Below are 18511 nucleotides of genomic sequence, written 5' to 3'. Positions count from 1 at the left end.
AGGTCACCCTTTATTAAACAGCTTTGGCTGGGGGGGTTACTTTCATAATAAATCCACAGATTACAACCACACAGTATCATCAGTTTCTTATGCTGTGTCATGACTAAGCCAAGAAATACTTCTGGAAAGATTTTATTATCCCTAGAGTTTCTATATACTAGGATGGAGTGGTTGGCGCAGTATGGCATGACAATCTCTTGGGACAATAAGATTTCTGTTTTACTAGGCATAGTTATGAGAAGTTATTTTAAAACCAGGTGGTCTTTTGCTATAATCTCAAGGCTGCCAACTCAAATGAGTGGCTTTTTTTAAATGATTTTTAGACACATGTTTCACTAGGGCAGTGTTGTATATAATTGGAAAATCAGTGTTATCCAGCTTTGTGATTATGTACTGCATTGATGGGTCTACTTTCTTTCGGCTTTTCACTCTGTTACTGTGGTGTCATTATTTTCTTCTGTCACTGACCGGTATTCTTTATCTAGTCTGCTGATTGAACCCTTATGCCCAACTCTACATGTTTACATTCATCAGCATCTTCTCATCAGACAGATGGTTTAATCTGTTATTGTAATACCCTGACTCAAAACTTTAGTGATTTGTCTTTAAACTTTTGGGGTAGTGGTCCTCAAAACGTAATATGGAACCTATCATTGTGCACTCCATCGCTTTTTTTTTTAATGTTGCTTCAACTTTGCTGAATTGTTTAGCCACTGAACTTGTTTTGCACATCTACAATTGCAGGGGAGTCTAATTTAGCAAGCATAGTGACAAATGAATTTTGTGGGCAGCCATTTGTAGTATCTACTTTAATATAAAAACATGGTTGTAACAACTTTCTGTTTTTCTTTTTTCATTCACTTTATCCCTGCCTCAGGAGCGGTCAGACAAGGTCGCAAAGCGTTTGCAGCTAATGACCCAACGCTATGAGGCCCTTGAAAAACGCCGGGCAATGGAGGTGGAAGGTTTTAAAACAGACATCAAGCATCTGCGGCAGAAGCTGAAGGAAGTGGAGAAACAGCTATTCAAGGTATTTTATCTTAATACATGTGAGCATGTGAGTACAGCCATGGCAGGACACCTGCTAATATTTGACAGGAACGACTTACTCAGGGGATTGTGTATTTCCAGTCTTAACATAACTGTGTGGCCTGGAGACCATTCTTTGCATGTCTCTAGCTCTCTGTCAGATGTTTGATGCATCTTCAAGACCAGTGCTCTTTAGTAATGTTGACCCTTTTGTCTGACACTAAATTTGTTTCTCTTTGTGGGAAGGTGATAGGCAAGCCATCCTCTCGCTTTTAAAGCTGGCCTTGATGGAAAATACATGGTGAGGTGCACAGTCTTTCTGGGGGTTAGGCAAGCGCAAGGCATATGTTGCTCTTAGACAGCCTGATTCATGTTGGCCTCTGTTATAAACATATCCTCTGACAAAGATTCAGTCTAGCAGTCAGCTACATGGAGGTAAACAAGGGAAGCACCCTGACAATTCTTCACCTATCATTAATTGGCAAGATCACTGAATAAAGCAGTCTATGTCCAACTCAAGGAACACATTAATGCTATCTCATGAACAGCTACCAGACTGACTTCCAAGCACATTGCTGCACAGAGATTGCTACCTTACACATAATAGACAATACCCTCCTGTCTACAGATGAAGATGATCCCAGATGATGACCCCTGCCTCTTGATAATGCTGGACCTCTCAGCTGCCTTTGACACAATCAACTATCTCACTCTTCATACACATCCCCTAGAATCAAATGGGACTCACTTGCACTGTCCTTCAGTTTCTCCTCCTAACTTTCCAAACATTTCCAGTTTGTTCACTTGGGCACCTCTAGATCCCAAAAGACCCCTATTGTCTGTGAAGTCCCCTGGGGTTCCATACTGTCCCTTGACATCTTTAGTCTCTTCGTCGAGCCACCTGGTGTACTACTTAAAGGTAGCAGCATAAAGGCTTACCAGTGTGTTGATGGAACACAGCTCTGCTTGAAAATCGTATCTGCTTCAGACATCCAGTGCCTCAAAGACTGCCTGCACATCTGTGGTGGTAACGTAATGAAGAAAGTGTGACTCCTTAGAGTTAACTGTTTCTTTATTAATGATGAAGTATCTTGTTACACCAATGTGACTTAAACAATTGCTCAGACGACATGGTAACCAGTGACCTAGAATCAGCCATTATCTTAAGATATTGGTTACCAATCTTGACATTGTAAAATGGACCCTTCTTACTAGCAATGAATGCTTCATCCTTATTATCCCTATACGTATAGGCATTCAGTTGCTCACTCACATTTCCATTTAAGTTTTGCTGTTCAGTTCCTACAGTCAAGATTGTCATGGTATGTATTTCTTCATTGAACTGCACGCACTGTTGCTCAACCTCAGGAACACAATTTACTCTTGTTTCGCCACTCATACACACCCTCATAAAATGACCAATTGTTTGCACTTGTGTTATTTCTTTCATTGGGTGGGACAGCTCAAGCTACTATCAAAATGATTATTGGATCCACAATAATAGCAAACAGTTGACTTAATACTCTTAATGTGTTTCCGAAGGTCCTGTACGTTATTTACAGCATTTACGTTCATACTTTCTGGTCTTCCAGAAGCACCGGACAATACTTTCACAGACTCTGAGGCACGTTCAATGCCTTAAGCTATTTTCACTGTCTCATCAAGACTAGGATTAATACAACACAGTAAGTGCTCCTGAACTTTTTTAGAATGACAATTTAAAACAGTCTGGTCTTTAAATTTTGATCTCTAGCATTTTCAAATGCGAATCTACTAGCTAAAATTCTCAGAACAGCCACATATTTATTTATTTTTAAATCTGTTTATTAAACTTAATTCACAACAAGGTACAAAAGTAGCAGTACATTACATATGACTTGGTGAGAGAATTCCCAGCTTCCCTCCGTGTGCTTTTCTTAACGTTTGTACATTTCACTGTACATCACAGCTGTATTTTAGTGTACTGACTTTCAATAAACTTTATATAACTATTAACACTTGACATGATGGTTATTATTCTTAAATATATGTGTTGGCGTCATATATAGTAGTGAGAGCATATGGCTATACAGGCATTAAGGGCTACGTTTCTATGTGTGCGTTTTGGTGTGGAGGAATAACAGTATCAGGAAGGGGCTGGCGGGTAGATAATTTATGGACTAGGCATGGCAGTACGGTTGAATGGATCTGCTTTTAACAAACTCTACTACTTTGGGTAATTTTAGTAGTAGCGTGTCCCAAAAGTGCTAAAGGGCTATCTCATGGTGGATACTTGTCATCTCTGGATTCAATTCTAACTACGAAAAGGTCACAACTTTCAGTCCCGCCTTGTATCTGACCTTTATGTTGTAATTGCCTTAATGTTTGAGATTCTGCCAATGTGTAATCGTGTAGGTCTCGCAACCAGAGGGAGTGGGGAGGGGCGTTTGGGGCCTTCCAGTGTGTAGCTATCAGGCGTTTATATGTCACGAATGCCAAATCTACAAACTTGTGAGTGTGTTTATCTCCTTTTGTGCGGTGGCGTATATTAAGCAGGCAGGATTCTGGAGTAGGAGTCAACAACTGGTCTATCACGTCTGCAGTTGTGTCAACGACGCGATTCCAGCCAGTGTTAATCGTGTGGCATTCCCAGACCATATGGTAGAAAGTTGTTGCAGGGGTAGTGCATCTTGGGCATATGGGTTTAGCGCCTGGGTATATTTTATGAATACGAGCTGGGGAGATATATGCTTGATGCACATAATTAAATTGCGTGTATCTTAGTCTGGAGTTGCGAGATACGGACTTGATCTAGATAAGGGCTGTGTCCCAGGATTTTTGTGCAATTGGTGTGGGAAGGACAGTGTCCCAGCGGTGTTTGACCTGGGTTAGGGCCTTGCTACTACTTGCTAGAAGTATTTTGTATAATTTGGTAACAACGCGTTTTGCGTCGCCCATAGAGAGTATTGCTGTGAGTAGAAGGGATTCATTTGGTTCGTTGTGACCACAGTCCCATATATTACGTAGGAGATTAGTTATGGCATTGAATGTCAGAAAGGCTCCCGGTCGCATTACCTCTGCGGACACCAGGTCTGCAAACTTGATTGCTCTGGAGTCAGAATAGAAGTCTCCTATGTTCAGGGTATTAACCCCCCGTACATCATGATGGGAGGATAGGGCGTAAATGCCCGGCAGCTGTGGCATTGGGAGTAGGGGAGAGTAGGGGAGGGGCTGCATTCTGCCCTGCACATATCTCTTCCAGCAGTGTCTGGCCGTGTCCAGTAAGGGAGTGTTGTGTAGTGGATAAGGGGGTCCCGCTAGTAGACCTGTCAATATAGTTGTTGGGATTGTATAAGCCATTTTTGCTGTAGACTCTGCGTTGGACGGCTCATTGAGCCATTTAGTAACCCATTGAAGTTGGGCTGCTGCGTAATATAGCTCAAGGTTCGGCATGGCCAGGCCTCCTTCTTCTTGTGAATATTGAGTGGTAGTTAGGGCTACTCTGCGTCTGTCTCTGCCCCAGAGCAAGTCAGTCAGCAGCGAATGCACTTTGTGGAAGAACGAGCGAGGCAAGATCACCGGGAGTGCGGTGAAATAGTATAAGAATCTCGGTAATATTAGCATCTTTACTATGGCTGTCCGGCCCATTGGCGATAGAGGCAAGGAACTCCAAAATGTCAAGGAGCCTCGGGTAGAGCGAAGCAGCCTGTCTAAGTTACCTTCCCTTAGGTCTGACATAGAGTGATATACTTGAACGCCCAAGTATTTCAAGGTCTGGTGTGTCCATGGTAGTTGATGCATGGGGAGAGACGCTCGCTGTTCAGGGGGCAAACAAGTGAGAGGGAAGATACAAGATTTAGACCAATTCACATGCAAGCCGGAGACAAGAGTAAACATATTCATTATACGCATTACCCCGGTCAGGGAGGCAGAGTGGTTGCGTAGATATATCAGGGAGTCATCTGCGTACAAGGATATTATATGATATACGTCAAATTCCTGTATGCCCCATTTATGTGCATATCCCCGGAGCTTAATTGCGAGTGGTTCCATAGCTATTGCAAACAACAATGGAGAAAGCGGGCAGCCCTGCCTGGTGCCTCTGCCTATAGGGAAGGCCTCTGACACTACCTGACCGGTTTTAACTCGGGCTGTTGGTTTGGAGTATAGTGTAGCAATCCAGTTGATGAAGCCACTCTGGAAGCCAAACGCCTTGAGGGTGCGGAATAGATATTCCCAACCAAGCGTATCGAACGCCTTCTCTATATCTAGTGACACGGTCACACTACCTGGGTCTGTGGTATTATGCATGATGCGGATTAGGTGCCTTATATTTAAAAAGGTGTTTCTACCCGGAATAAATCCCGACTGGTCAGGGTGTATTAAGTGCGGCAAATGGGGGAGCAATCTATTTGCTAGGATTTTCCCTAGGAGTTTGCAATCAGTGTTCAAGAGAGAAAGTGGTCTGTCTGATCTGACATCTAGTGGATCACGTCCTGGTTTTGACAGGACCACTATTAGTGCTTCCCTCATAGAGTCTGGTAACTCTAGTAAGGGTTGCAGTAGGTGAGTGCTTTGTGAGTTGTAGTATTCTGGTGGCAGACCATCTGTGCCAGGGGTCTTGCCACGCGCCATCTGAGAGAGGGCCAAACGAAGCTCCCCAATAGTAATGGGGCCGTCTAGGATGTCAGCATTGTTGACGATATTCGAGTTTTGGGGAATCTGAACCAGAAATTCAGCCAATTGTTGTTCTGTAGGGGGGGTAGCGGATTGGTATAGCGAATGATAATACATGTAGAAGGCCTTGTTAATGTCGACTTGAGTGTTAACCACTACTCCTGTTTGTAATTTGATAGCCCCTATCGGTGATGATTGCGGTGATTGACGCACCAGCCACGCCAGCAATTTGCCCGATCTGTCCCCCTCAGCATGTTGTCTCGTTTTGAAGTGTCTGTAGTCGTGCCTGCTAAGGCTGTCATCCGTTTCTCTGTATTTTGCTTTCAGTGAAATTAGTGTTTCTGGTGGGGTATTGTTTGTTGAGACCGCAATCTCCGCCCTATGTATTTTGGCTTCTAATTTTAATAACTCTGTGGTAAGCATTTTCTTAATGCCCACAGATGCTGCCAGGCAGTGCCCTCTAATTACTACTTTATGGGCATCCCACTCAGTGGCCCGGGTTGATGTTGTGTTTTTATTTAGAGAGAAATAGTTCGACAGGCATGTGGCCAACTCAGTATTAAAAGGGGGGTCGGACAGGGCGTCTGGTTGCAGGCGCCATGTTGGGATACGGGCATGTATATAGCCGCAGAACAATGTGGCGTAGTGTGGGTTGTGGTCTGATATAGTACGGGCTAGGTAGCCAGATGTAGCTACCTTTGGGATTATGCTAGGTGTAGCAAAGAACATATCTAGCCTGGTGTGAAGTTTGTGCACTGGTGAGTAGAAAGAATATTCACGTAGTGTGGGATGGGAAGTTCTCCAAATTTCGTTTAGCCCATTATTAGAAGCCCAATCTGCCAAGTCGAGCGACGCTCGTTTAGCTGGGGCGCGGGTTACTGGAGGGGTAGAACGGTCTTTCAAGATATCTAGAACGCAGTTAAAATCCCCGCCCCATATGGCATCTGTTGCGGGGTCACTGAGCATGCTACTGTTTAGTGTCCTGAGGAAGTCGCGTTGATTTATATTAGGAGTGTATAATGTTATCAAGGCTAAGGGGCCTCCGTCTAAAGTACCCTCCAGTAACACGTACCGCCCGTTTGGATCGCATTGTGTGCGGGACATAGTATATGGAACCCTGGGGGCTATCCAGATTATCACTCCTCTGGCATATGTTGAGGGGGTGGTCCCATATAATTGGCCCTTCCATTTTGTTTTGGTATATGCCAACGAGGTCTCATCTAAGTGGGTTTCTTGCAGCATGGCTATGTGTATCTGGTGCCTCCTGAGGTATGTATAAATCCGTTGCCTTTTGCTTACGGATGCCATGCCCTTTACGTTCCATGTGGGAATTTTATAGTGTGTGGTATAACGCTGATTTTGGGAAGCCATGGAATTTAAGTGGGTCAATGTGGGAGGGTACCGCCCGTGGTTGCGCAAGCCCGATTTTATTTGTAGTTTGATACGTATTCATGTCGTCTAGCCTCTTAGCTACTGGACTGTGTAGCCTGCCTTTTAGGTTTACATTGTGGTGTGGCGCACTACAAATAGTACATGTCAATACATATAACAATAAAACGTTCCATTCAACTATAACTATAATATCTGCTATACTTAGCAGCGGTTGCAGTTGTGGCAAGAACAGGGTGGTAGCAAGACTTGCCATCCTGGGGTAACGGTCCATATGGAGCGAGGGGTGATCCAAGACTACGGGTGGTTGAATGTCTTAGTCCCGGACCATTTTGCGCATGTTGGTGTCCTTGCCGACCAGGAGCGGCAGCGAGCCAAGCAGACGAGTTAGGAAAAGTAATTATGTGATGACAAACAGCGAGAGTATCCAGAAAGGAGTAGCGGGTGAAACGTCCTCCTGTGTTCAGGGACGGAGATTTAGCAAATGTCATCTGCTGATCGTGGAGTGAGGTTGGGGCCGCGGGCAGATTCCACTGAGTCGTAGTTTAACTCTGGGTCAGGATCTGCTTCTGATTGCCCAGACAAGGATGTCGGTGATGCGTTGGCGAAACGCGATGTAGACTGTAGCAGTAGCGATCGTTCATCGCGCGATTGTTCAGGGGTAGGTTTGTTATCATGTTTTCTGCGGGGTCTGCGTTTATCCCTCGGAGGTAGGCTTTTGTCCATAGAGGGTGGTGGATCAGCTAGTCCTTTTGCGTGGAGCCATGTCCATGTGTCTTCAGGAGTGGAGAAGAAAAGAGTGCGGGTATTGTCTTGTATGCGAAGTTTAGCGGGGAACAACAAGGAGTATTTGATATTGTGCTCTCTTAGTCGCTCCTTGATCCGATAGAATGAGTTTCGGTTTCTTTGTACCTCTACTGTGAAATCCGGATAGGCTGTTATTTGCGTGTTTTCAAAGTGCATCGGGCCTGCCTTTCAGAATAGTTGCACTATAAGGTCTCTATCACGGTAGTTCAGTAATTTTGCTATGAGGGGACGTGGATAAGCGCCTGGTGGCGGGAGTCTGCCTGGGACCCTGTGGGCGTGTTCTTTGGAAAAAAAACTTTGGAACATTATTTTTCAAAACCGATTCAGTCAGCCATTGTTCGATGAAGAGTTCTGCACTGGGGCCCTCGGCGCGTTCTGGAAATCCCACAAACCGGATGTTATTTCGGCGCGATCTGCCTTCGGCTCTGCGTTTAAGTGTCTCAACTTCTGCTGTTACAGCTCCCAGCTGTGATTTAACCTCGAGCATAGATGGTGTGAGGTGCGACGTATCTTTTTCCAGCCCAGCGACCTTTTCTACTAGCGCCTGTTGGTCCGTGCGGAGCAAGTTAACCTCTTCTATAACTGAGCCAATCTTCGCCTCCAAAGTTGTTTTAGTGTCAAGTATGGCTTGTAGCACTTTTTCAAGTTGTGTTGAGTGCGTTTGCAATGTCGCTTCCATTTTCTGAAGGGCTTGATATGTGTCTGAGGCCCCAGTTACTGAAGGCGGTGTAGCAGGGTCCATGGTTCCCGGGGGCGCCCGTGGGGTCTTTGGTTTTCCCATTAGGTGGTTTTTATGCAATGCTGTTGTTGGTCTTTGGATTTTACGTCGCGTTGCTTAATTATATCGCACTGGCTTGGCGCTTTGGTGCTGGTGGCGTGGCCAAAATGGTGCAGAGGGGTTTAACCACGCTACAGCACCTGAGGATGTCAGGCGGCCGGTATTTTATTTTTACCCCACTTTCTTTTTTTTCTCCTACTAGTAGGCACTACCTGGATCAGCTGTTTCTGCAATTTGTTTCTTGCTGCGTTTCTGTTAACTTCTTACGCTGATGTGATATTACCTTTTCACGGCCCCACCAGCTTGGCTTTGCGTTTCTTTGTCTGCCCCTGGCGTGATGGGCTGGTATGTACCTTGAGCTCGATCGTTCTCTCGTGGCTATAGCGTAGTGGACTAGCCTTTCAAGTGTCCGTAGTTCTCAGAGCTTGGGGGCCTACTCGGCACCTCCCGGCTATTGCCCTGGTAGTCTAAGGGCCTTCGTGTCCTCCAAAGGGGCACAGGAGGCCCGCAGAGCGTGTGTGCGCGCCTTGCCAGCGCAGCCGATGAAGCGTCTATCGGTCGCAGTCTTAACGGGGCGGGGCCCCCGAGGCGAAGCAGCCGCGCGGACAAGCCGCCACTCACCGCCTTCGGGGAACCCCGGCTCTCCACCCGGTCACGGCCCAGGCTGCTCCGATTCTTTGGCGCGAGCAGCGCCCGGGTGTCCCCCAGCGCGATCGTGCGGCGGGGACGGACGCCTCAAGCGCCTCGCGGCGCGGCCGTGCGACGATCGTTCTAAGCAGCTCCTTCGCTGCTCCGCTCGCCACCGCCCCCGTCTTGATGACTCCGCAGCTGGGGGGTTCTCGACCCCGCAGCGGGTCCAGGCGACTTCGTACAGGATTTTTATTTTAGGCCGGGGACGGAGCTGCGATTTATGCGTCCGACCCAGTCGCCATCTTGGACATGCCCCCAGAACAGCCACATATTGATCAGTAGTTTCCCCAGCAGATTGTTTTTTAGCATAAAAATTAAATCTCCCCAAAACGATGCTAGGTTCTTGGGAAAAGTGTAGTGCCAACCTTTTTTCAGCTTCAACAAATAGATTCCAGTTAGCTGCATCACCAGAATTTTCTTCTGCTGCTGGAATTTCAGGTAATGTATCAAAAAAAGTTTTGCCCTTCTGTACCAAAACAGTTGTAAAGAATGGCTAATTTTCTGGCTGTGTTGTAATTTATACCATCAATTGCCACTAAATAGTTTTTGAAAACATAGAGACAATGTTTCCATTCCATTTGGGGATTGTCTGGTTCTACCAGAAAGTGAGGAGGTTGCTGTACTTTTCCTCCTCCAGACATCACACAAAATATATTATCCAAAAAGATAGAAAGGAAGAGGGGATAACAATTACAATTAGTAAATGTTACCAGAAATAAAGCCAACCGGTTCTGAAATGGCAACCTTTACCCAAGCGTAAATAGATTTGCATAAATGAGTGATTAAAACACTTCAAACGCTCCGTGCTCCTTTTTTATAAATCAAAAATACTGTGCCTGAGAGCGCCGCACACTGTTTCCAAAACGGGCAGAGTGGCGTAGGAAATGTTGCTCCACGTAGCTTAGCACCAAGCTATGTATAATGTCATGCACTGTTCCAGACGCAATCATGAGCATGCAGGCCCCCAATCAGATCACGAGCTGTTCCAGAAACGAGCATGAGCACACATGCCCCTAATCAAATCCTCGCTGCGCAATTTGTTGTTTGATGACTGTAGTCAATGGTTGCAAACCACCTCCTGATTACTTGCTGGCAGTGTTCTGTAGATGCATCAACAAACTGACACCGGCACGGCAGCTTGGCAACTACACAGCGGCTCAGTGGACCCGCCACAAACGAGGCCAGGGCTGTGCTCAAAAGGCAACAAACAACGTACCTCGGTACTCTGTGACATTGCTATGCGCCAACCAGGGAGTGTTCAGCAGGCCACAGAAAGTTGCAGTTCAGCACAACGTATCACCGCTACGCACGAACTGCGGTCGCACCTCTACATCAGTCAACAGCACGCCTGAAGAGTGTGACCACAACTGCTCCAGCTGTCAGTGGGCTCCTCAATGTATTCAAGGTTCGCCTCACTCGTCGCCAAAATGTGGTGATGTGATATAATGAATAAAATGTGACTCCTTAAATGTAATTGCTTCTTTATTAATGACGGAGTAGCAGAGTGTAGACACCATAGACCTGCATGCTCATTGGTCCGGCATCACCCTCCAACTGCCCATTTCCAACAGCTCGAAACCGGCCGAACGTGAAAGCAGAACACAGAACCAAAAGCCATGTTCGTAAGAGGCAGGCGATTACCAGCTAATACAAAGAATAAGGAACACAGAATAAGAACATCACATATGTCATCATAATAATGCGATGGCTACAATGACCGGATGTCTCAAAATTATCCAGACCTTGATGTCCAGTGCCTGCCTGAATCTCAGCCCAACCAAAACAGATTTCCTGTTTTTACCGAGAACAACGCACAAGAAACTGTGTAGACCTGGCTCAATGCCATTAACATTGATGGCTTTTTAATTAACTTTCACTGAAAAACAAGTCAGTTGGATTCACCCTTAAGAAGAAATACTTTGCCAAAACAACACATGGCCTCTCTTCCAAAGGAAGTAAAACTGTTAGTTCCAGAAAGTGATGTCTGAACTCATAAACAAGCCCTCATACTATTTCATCTGGATGGTGGCATCATCCTGCTCCATGGCCTTCCAGATACCACACTGGCACCCCTTAAGGGAACCCTACTCTCCAGAACACATCATATCCAGTGTCTGAATCAATATATTCACATCATCCTAATCCTCATGAAACTACATTGGCTTGCCGGCTCACACCATCTTCAAAACTAGATGCATTGTTTATGCAGCGATCACAAGCAGCACCCCCGCTCATCTTGCAGACAAGCGCACCATGTATGGTAGTTCTCCACACATCTACAGTCAGGACACCATCAGACTGCAGACTGATAAATGGGAAGAAAAAAACAAGATACCAAGCCTTTTCCATCTATGACCCCAGTATCTGAAACAACTTTTCAGTATCTGTTGCGACTGTCCCATCATTGCTGCAATTGAGGAAAGAGTTGTAGAAACCCCTCTTTATAGAACACTATGACAATGCATCAACAGTCAACAAAGCAGCTACCTCCCCAACTTGTCATTGACTTTGTGCTTTTCTATTGCCCTATGCAGCATTTTGCTGCCTTTTGGCTAGATTTGTCGTATAAGAATATGGCATACAGTAATTGACCGTTGTACAACGCCCCGGCACAGAGACAAACATCGCATAACAGTCATAAGTCATACTTTGTGGCATTATCCACAAGCGATACCCCCCAGCCCCACCAGATGATGTTGGTAGCAAATCTCGAGGGTAGTGCCTTGGCCACCACAAACTACCACGGCCCAGTGCCTCCATCATAGCACATAAATGCAGAATCCTCAGCCTGGTCTGTCACCTGAAGAGCACCCCAAGAATCCCACTTGTGGCTGACAGATTGCAGATTGTGGCTCTTCAGCAGTACCCACGTTGTAACGTACTGCCATCCAGGGAACTGGTGTTGGAACGTACTGTGCAGAGGCTAGAAACTCCCTGTGCTGAAACTCCAAGACATACATTATGAAGCTCAGTATCACATCGCCATGGCGGGGGCGCGTTCTTATCTGTCGGGCTGCGGCCCAAAAGGGATTCTCAGTGTAAATTAAATCTGATATCACCAGAGACAGGTCTGTTCGCTTTCAGCGATGTGTTTCAAACTATCTGGGATACAGGATACGTGGCTTGAGTGAGTCACCGTCATACCAATTTATAATTCTTTGGAGAGTGACAGGGCTGCTCTGCCTAAACCTCAGTGGACCACTAGGTCAGCTTTTTTTTACTCGGACTTGTCGTCTTTGAGGTGTCACAGCCATTTCCCCCATCTGACATTCTATGTAGATTCGCCATCTGTGTTAATCTGACTGTACATTACTGTAATTTAATCAGCATATAGGTGTGTGTGTGTGTGTGTGTGTGTGTGTGTGTGTGTGTGGTTTTTAATCAGGTTTGGGGTTTTCTAAGTTTGTTTTAGATTGACTAACTACAATATCCAGAATGCATTGTAACGGTTGGAAGGGATATTAAGTATAAAAGGGGAAAGAAAGGAAGGACCCATTTACCGTGAACAAGACTCCTTGAGAGTCGAAACGCGTAGGTGGTTATTGCTTGCAATAAATACACGTTAATGTTGGGTTCCATGGAGTGCGTTGAATTTCTTAGTTTTACAATATTTTTGAGATTGGTCTTCTCTGTCACCCGGTACCAGCAGTGGAGTGCGCCGCCGAAACATCTTTGACCATGTTGTATATATGTGTGTATATATATATATATATATATATATATATATATATATATATATATATATATATATATATATATATATATAATATGCCACTCTAGTGTCATATATCGTAGCTTACTGTAGTGCACCTATTCTTTTCCTTTTTTTAAAGGTTTGAGCTTATTTCTATTGTAAACATATGAATATAGTAATACAAATGTATGCATAATTGATTTCTATATACAGTTGCAATTCGTGATATGCAATACGTCTTGTAATAATCTTGCAAATAGTTTTACATTTTGGGCACCATCTGTACTGAGGTGGTTGCTTACTCTTCTTATGCAGTAAGACTTGCTACAGTGTAACTTGCCACACAGGTATTTTTCTTTCTTATTTCAGTGATGGTTGTAGTCGAGAGGGGTGATCTATTGTCACTGGGGTATCAGTAGTGCACCATCTAGAATCTATTTCTTTTTTACTGTTTTACTTTTGCTGTTTCCTTCGTCCTTCCCTCAGGTAACACTAAACATTGGCCCAGACCAGGACCTCGCAATCCTCCATGAAGTGCGTCAAGGCAACGCCCGTACGAAGAAAGTGCAAGGGGAGTTGAGAAACCTGAAGGCCAAAATTTACGGACTGGAAAATGAGTTACGGATTGGCTGACTCAAATCTTGCAACACGAGAGCAAGCTGGACTGGCGAAAAAGCAATTTTCAAGGATAATCATGATGGAGGAAGCTTAATAGTGTAAATTAGTGGTTTTGACCATCCTCACAGCTTCATCATTTCATTCTCTCTTTATAAAAGAAGATAAACTTAAGTAACCAATTGGGCTTACCTTTTACAATGAGTTCTGAGTTCCAAGGTCGAGTTCTGATGCTGTTGCACCTTTTTTGATAAAGCAGAAGTCTGAAAAAGTTCAGATCTATAACAGCCACCTTGTTGCAAAACTCAGGGACATGAAAGTATGCATTATAGAATGGGCAATACTTGTTAACCACCAGAATACACAGACTCCATTTGTCCCCTACTATATTCAACCAGTTGATTATTACTTGGTCAGTAGGAGTGTGGTAAAACAAAAACAATATCTTTTTTTTTTTTTTTTCTATGACTGGTATGTTGATATATCACTAACTCCCTCTTCGACTATTGCTTTGCGAACACCAGCCACAGACGTTCAGGCTGCTTCCAGGGTACTTTACTGAAGGGTTAAAAACGGGATACTTTAATAGTGGATTCAAAACATTTTGAATTATATTTTTCCAAACATCTTGTATTTGCTTTTTATTTATTTTAGTTTCAAAAACGATTAAGCTAGAAGAAGGTATTTTCATATATATTTTTCTAATTAAAAATGTGAATGTTTTCCCTCGTCATATTATGTGTTTGCATTTATCCCTTTATTTCTGCCTACATCCCTGTATCTTTACTGTGGTCTCAGTGGGATTACACCGAGTTTCCTAACTGGGATATGCCTCCTGTTGTCTCATTTATAGTGCCCACCCCATTAGCAGGACAAGTCATTTTTTAACAAGTATCCCTTGAACACTTTTCCTTTGTTCATCCTTCCCTCATATTCTTTCCTTGCGTACTACACTGGTCCCTCTGGCTCCTTTATCTGCCACTTTGTGGGTTCAGTGTTTCCATTGTAATGAATGCACTTTCCAAAAAAATGATTTTTCTAATTTTGATGTAATTGTGGATACTCCGTATGTTTTTTGGTGTTTGTGTTTTATTTGAGGGGCCTCTCTTTGTGGCCCTTTTTCCCATCTTCTGCCGAGATTTGAAATGAGGGGTTCTATTTGATTGACATTTTTGAAAATAGATATAAAAAATATATATTTTTCAAATGGAATGATTTGGAAACAGTTTTCTGTCAATTTATTAAACATTGTCACGGTTCAGGAAAGAGATGATCACCTTTCTGAAAACGTGTTCTATCTTTGCCTGACCTTTTGTCTTAAAGACGAGAAGCATAAGTTGGATTGAAATCCAGTCTCAGTCTCTTGTTGTTCAGCATGCCTCTAGGCTTCTGATGGCCCAGTTGTGTATACAGACTTTGCTCAAAGGTAGGTACATCTCCCAAGTGTTGAGTTCTGTAACTTTGGGAAATTGAGTGTTCTTGTTTCTGGTTGCATTATTTTAGCTGTGCCCAAGAAAAAGATTAAATGATTTCAATGTGTCTCAGGGAAAAAGGGCATGGTACCTTTTTCCCCATGGCAAGATGGTGCCTACTTCTGCTCTACAACCCCTCAGGTTCTAGAGAAAGTATTTGTACATGTACAGTCAATATTTATGGGAGTATAGAAGGAAGGCTTAACCCTTCATTCACACTTTTGATTCCCAAGCAGTGTTCAGAGAATCTTCCTCATTGGCCATTAGATCTCGGAGGAGCCATCGGCAAGGCATCTTCTCTGGTTTACATTATCTCTCATTCTGCATTTGTTATTTCCTCTGGTTCTGTGACAATCAATACTTGTGAGAAGGAAGGAGTGGTCAGGAAATAGTAAGCTTCTTGCTTTTTTCTGCATTACCTACTAATGAGCTCAATATCTAGCTCCATTATCTGTTTTGTAGGTTGCATTGTTCAACAACTAGGATATCCTGCTCTTAAGCATGGGGAATTATGATGGCCTATTATGGAGGATATCTTCTGCTTCTGCGATTGACCAGATGTAGCATTCCCAGAGACTGTGTAGTAACGAAAAGAACTCCATGGTTAAGAAGGACAGATTTCCAAGTTTTGATGTGGTCGGATTACAGTGTTAAGTATTGTCTGTATATATACTTGCATAAGACTTTTACAGCTTTTAAGATTTTTTTTATTTTCCTTGATATATTTTGGGCCTGAAGATTTCTTCTTGAATAGTAATAGCCCCTCTCCCCTTTTTAAACATCTGGGTACTTGGGCAGTCTTTCTTCTTTTAACAGAGTGATTATTCCCCAAGTTTTGGGCTTACACAACTTCAGACTTCTGAGTACTTTGTGCTCAAAACAACCATCGCAGAGGTTTCAGTGCTGTAAAGCCTGCAATGCTTACATCCCATTCTGTACTTCTACTTGCTGGCAGTTCTGGCCTCTCCCTCACCTCCTCACAGAGGGTTGTGAAAAGGCCACAACCTTAGTTCACCTATGGCATCAGATGACTTGGAAACATTCCCCTGGCCTGCCATCTTAAGTGAGGCACTCTGCCTGAACTCATCACTTTATTCAGCATCAGATCAGTGCTGTGCCCTTATGATGACAATTCTTACACTGTGCCAGCCATCTTGACTTCATTGAAGGCAACTTTACAAACACTGGGGAAAGCTACTTCTTGGCACACCCACGCACGGTCTCCGTGCACTCCAGTTCTAGATTGGTTACCCTTGTTTGTCCAGTGGTTGGTAGGTTGTCCTTACACCTCTAGGCGATGTTGCACCTTGAGAAGTAGTTTAAGCAGAGCTCACAGAAATGTGTCCATCCCTCAGCCCCACCCCCTTATGAAATGCAGTCCTGTAATTACGTGGAAGATTCAATTGGTTGTACTTTCTGGATCCCTTTTAAAATCAGCAGCATTATACATTTGCAGGCTAAGTATATCATGTACGATAAAGCATTAAATATGACTTGTTTGTTTGGATACATTAAATTTACATCACTTGATGTCCAATGATCAGTACTGAAGCATTATACAAGGCTCATGTTTCTTTCAGGTTTCCTTTACGTTTTCCCTCTGAGAACTCCCTTTTCCGTCATTGAAATTGGAGAGGCACGATTTCTCATTTTTAAAGAAAGGCAATATTTTAATTTGGTGCATTTTCGAAAATCATCATGTTATGTATTTAATAATCTAATGGACTAATTTGTACTTTGTGGGACACAAAATCCACATTTGTGAATCTTACTCATATACCTCAAATGGAATTAAACCTGAAGTTTAACTGTGATTGTCTTTTTTTATTTTTATTAAATCAATTAAACAGCATGTTCAGTCCTGTGATCTCTTGTGAGCAAATTGGTTGAATTTTTTAATGTACATACCTGTGAATACATTTTACAGTTTTAGCAATACATTTTTACCATTCTTAAAAAAATGTTGCAAGCGAATATTTTAAAAAAACTTTATTTGTAGATTTTTCATAGAAACCATGATAATAGCTCTTGAAGAAGATTTAACAGTATATGAGGTTTTTGTTTCATTGACAGCAGAACCCTTGCAGTACACTCTCAAAGGTACACGTTTTGTGTGCTTATATCATCCCCAGTTACTTAATAAGAGTCTTATATGTTGGGTATTCCTCCAGGATATTAAATCTATCATCCCTTCAGGTATTTAGAATAGATTACTTGAAATGATTTCTGCTTTTTAAAAATCTACTCATTGTGTTATTAGCCTCTTTTGCCTGGTTATGTACCTAGATATATTGTGCTCCAGCACTTTGAATTTTTTAGTTGGTGCAAATCCTACGCCCAAATGGAAATACAAATTTAGGATCTAAATGAAAAGATGAGGATTTAGTTTGATTGTTAAATACTTTGTTGTCGAGTTAGAAAAATGTTATCCTGTTTTTTTCTGGGCCTTGAAATACCATCAGGCTTATAACTCTTAAGCCAACCATGTTATCAGTACTCTGACCACCACAAAACTGAAGAATTGTTCATGTATATTTCTGGTGAACGGGTTGGGCCTCAGCTATTGGTGATAAGTACCAAAGACATGCTGGAATGTGTTGCCCAATTGAAGCTTGCGCAAAATAAGAACATAATCTGCTTTGTTACAAAACCAGAAGTGAGTCTCACACACATAATACCAAGTTGGACAGGATTTAACATGAGTTCTAGAGACCTAGTTAGTATATCACAAGATTTCATTGGCTACTTGCCCACCATTGATGCCCCTGAAACTGAGTTGAGGACTGTTTCTGAAAGTTTTAGACAGTCAGAGCTCCTAAAGGAATCACAGCATTTGGTGAAAATTGTAGTGGTCATGGATCAAGCTCTCTACGCAAAAAAAACAGATCGCGTGGAAGCATAAAGCAATGTACGACATAATAATTATTTTAATGGGCACCTTTCACACCATTTGCAATGTCACGTCCATTCTTAGAAAACTCTTTCAACACACTGGCCTTTGCGACCTTGTCATTGAAGCAGACATGATAGCAGAAGGATCAATATCATCAGTACTAGAAGGCCGTACATATAGTTGTGCAGCTGGAGTACACAAGTGTGTGTATAAAGCTATGTTAAGACTGGCTTGGTTGGAATTTATCCCCTGCGTGGAGAAGAATTACAAAGAGAACATTCAGGTGGGCTGTTCCTTCATTGAGGATGTTAATGACTTTGCAAAAGACCTGTGCCAACAGAAATTAGATGACCTCTTGCAGAAAGCTGCCTTTGATGAAGTAAAAAAAGGTTTTGGATGTATTCCTGGAACATCTTTGTCATGACAATAGAGATCTCTCTGCATTTTGGATGTCATATGTGGATATTGTTGAAAATGTCTTGCTGGTT

The 18511-nt window shown here is 43.2% G+C and overlaps 1 protein-coding gene across 2 annotated transcripts in view; it reads left to right on the top strand.

Annotated features, from left to right (window-relative positions):
- Positions 1 to 16933, top strand: part of CCDC77 (coiled-coil domain containing 77) — a 203437-nt gene extending 186504 nt beyond the window's left edge. For both annotated transcript variants that reach the window (XM_069228128.1, XM_069228129.1), the window contains 2 exons: positions 878 to 1030; positions 13530 to 16933. In XM_069228128.1, the coding sequence (XP_069084229.1) occupies positions 878 to 1030; positions 13530 to 13676 (300 nt within the window). In that variant the 3' untranslated portion in view covers positions 13677 to 16933. The remainder of the gene's footprint in view (positions 1 to 877; positions 1031 to 13529) is intronic.
- The last annotated feature ends 1578 nt before the right edge of the window (positions 16934 to 18511 follow it).

The sequence above is a fragment of the Pleurodeles waltl genome, chromosome 4_1 (assembly GCF_031143425.1).
Source record: "Pleurodeles waltl isolate 20211129_DDA chromosome 4_1, aPleWal1.hap1.20221129, whole genome shotgun sequence".
NCBI lineage: Eukaryota > Metazoa > Chordata > Amphibia > Caudata > Salamandridae > Pleurodeles > Pleurodeles waltl.
This window is presented reverse-complemented; position numbering and strand designations above follow the sequence as displayed.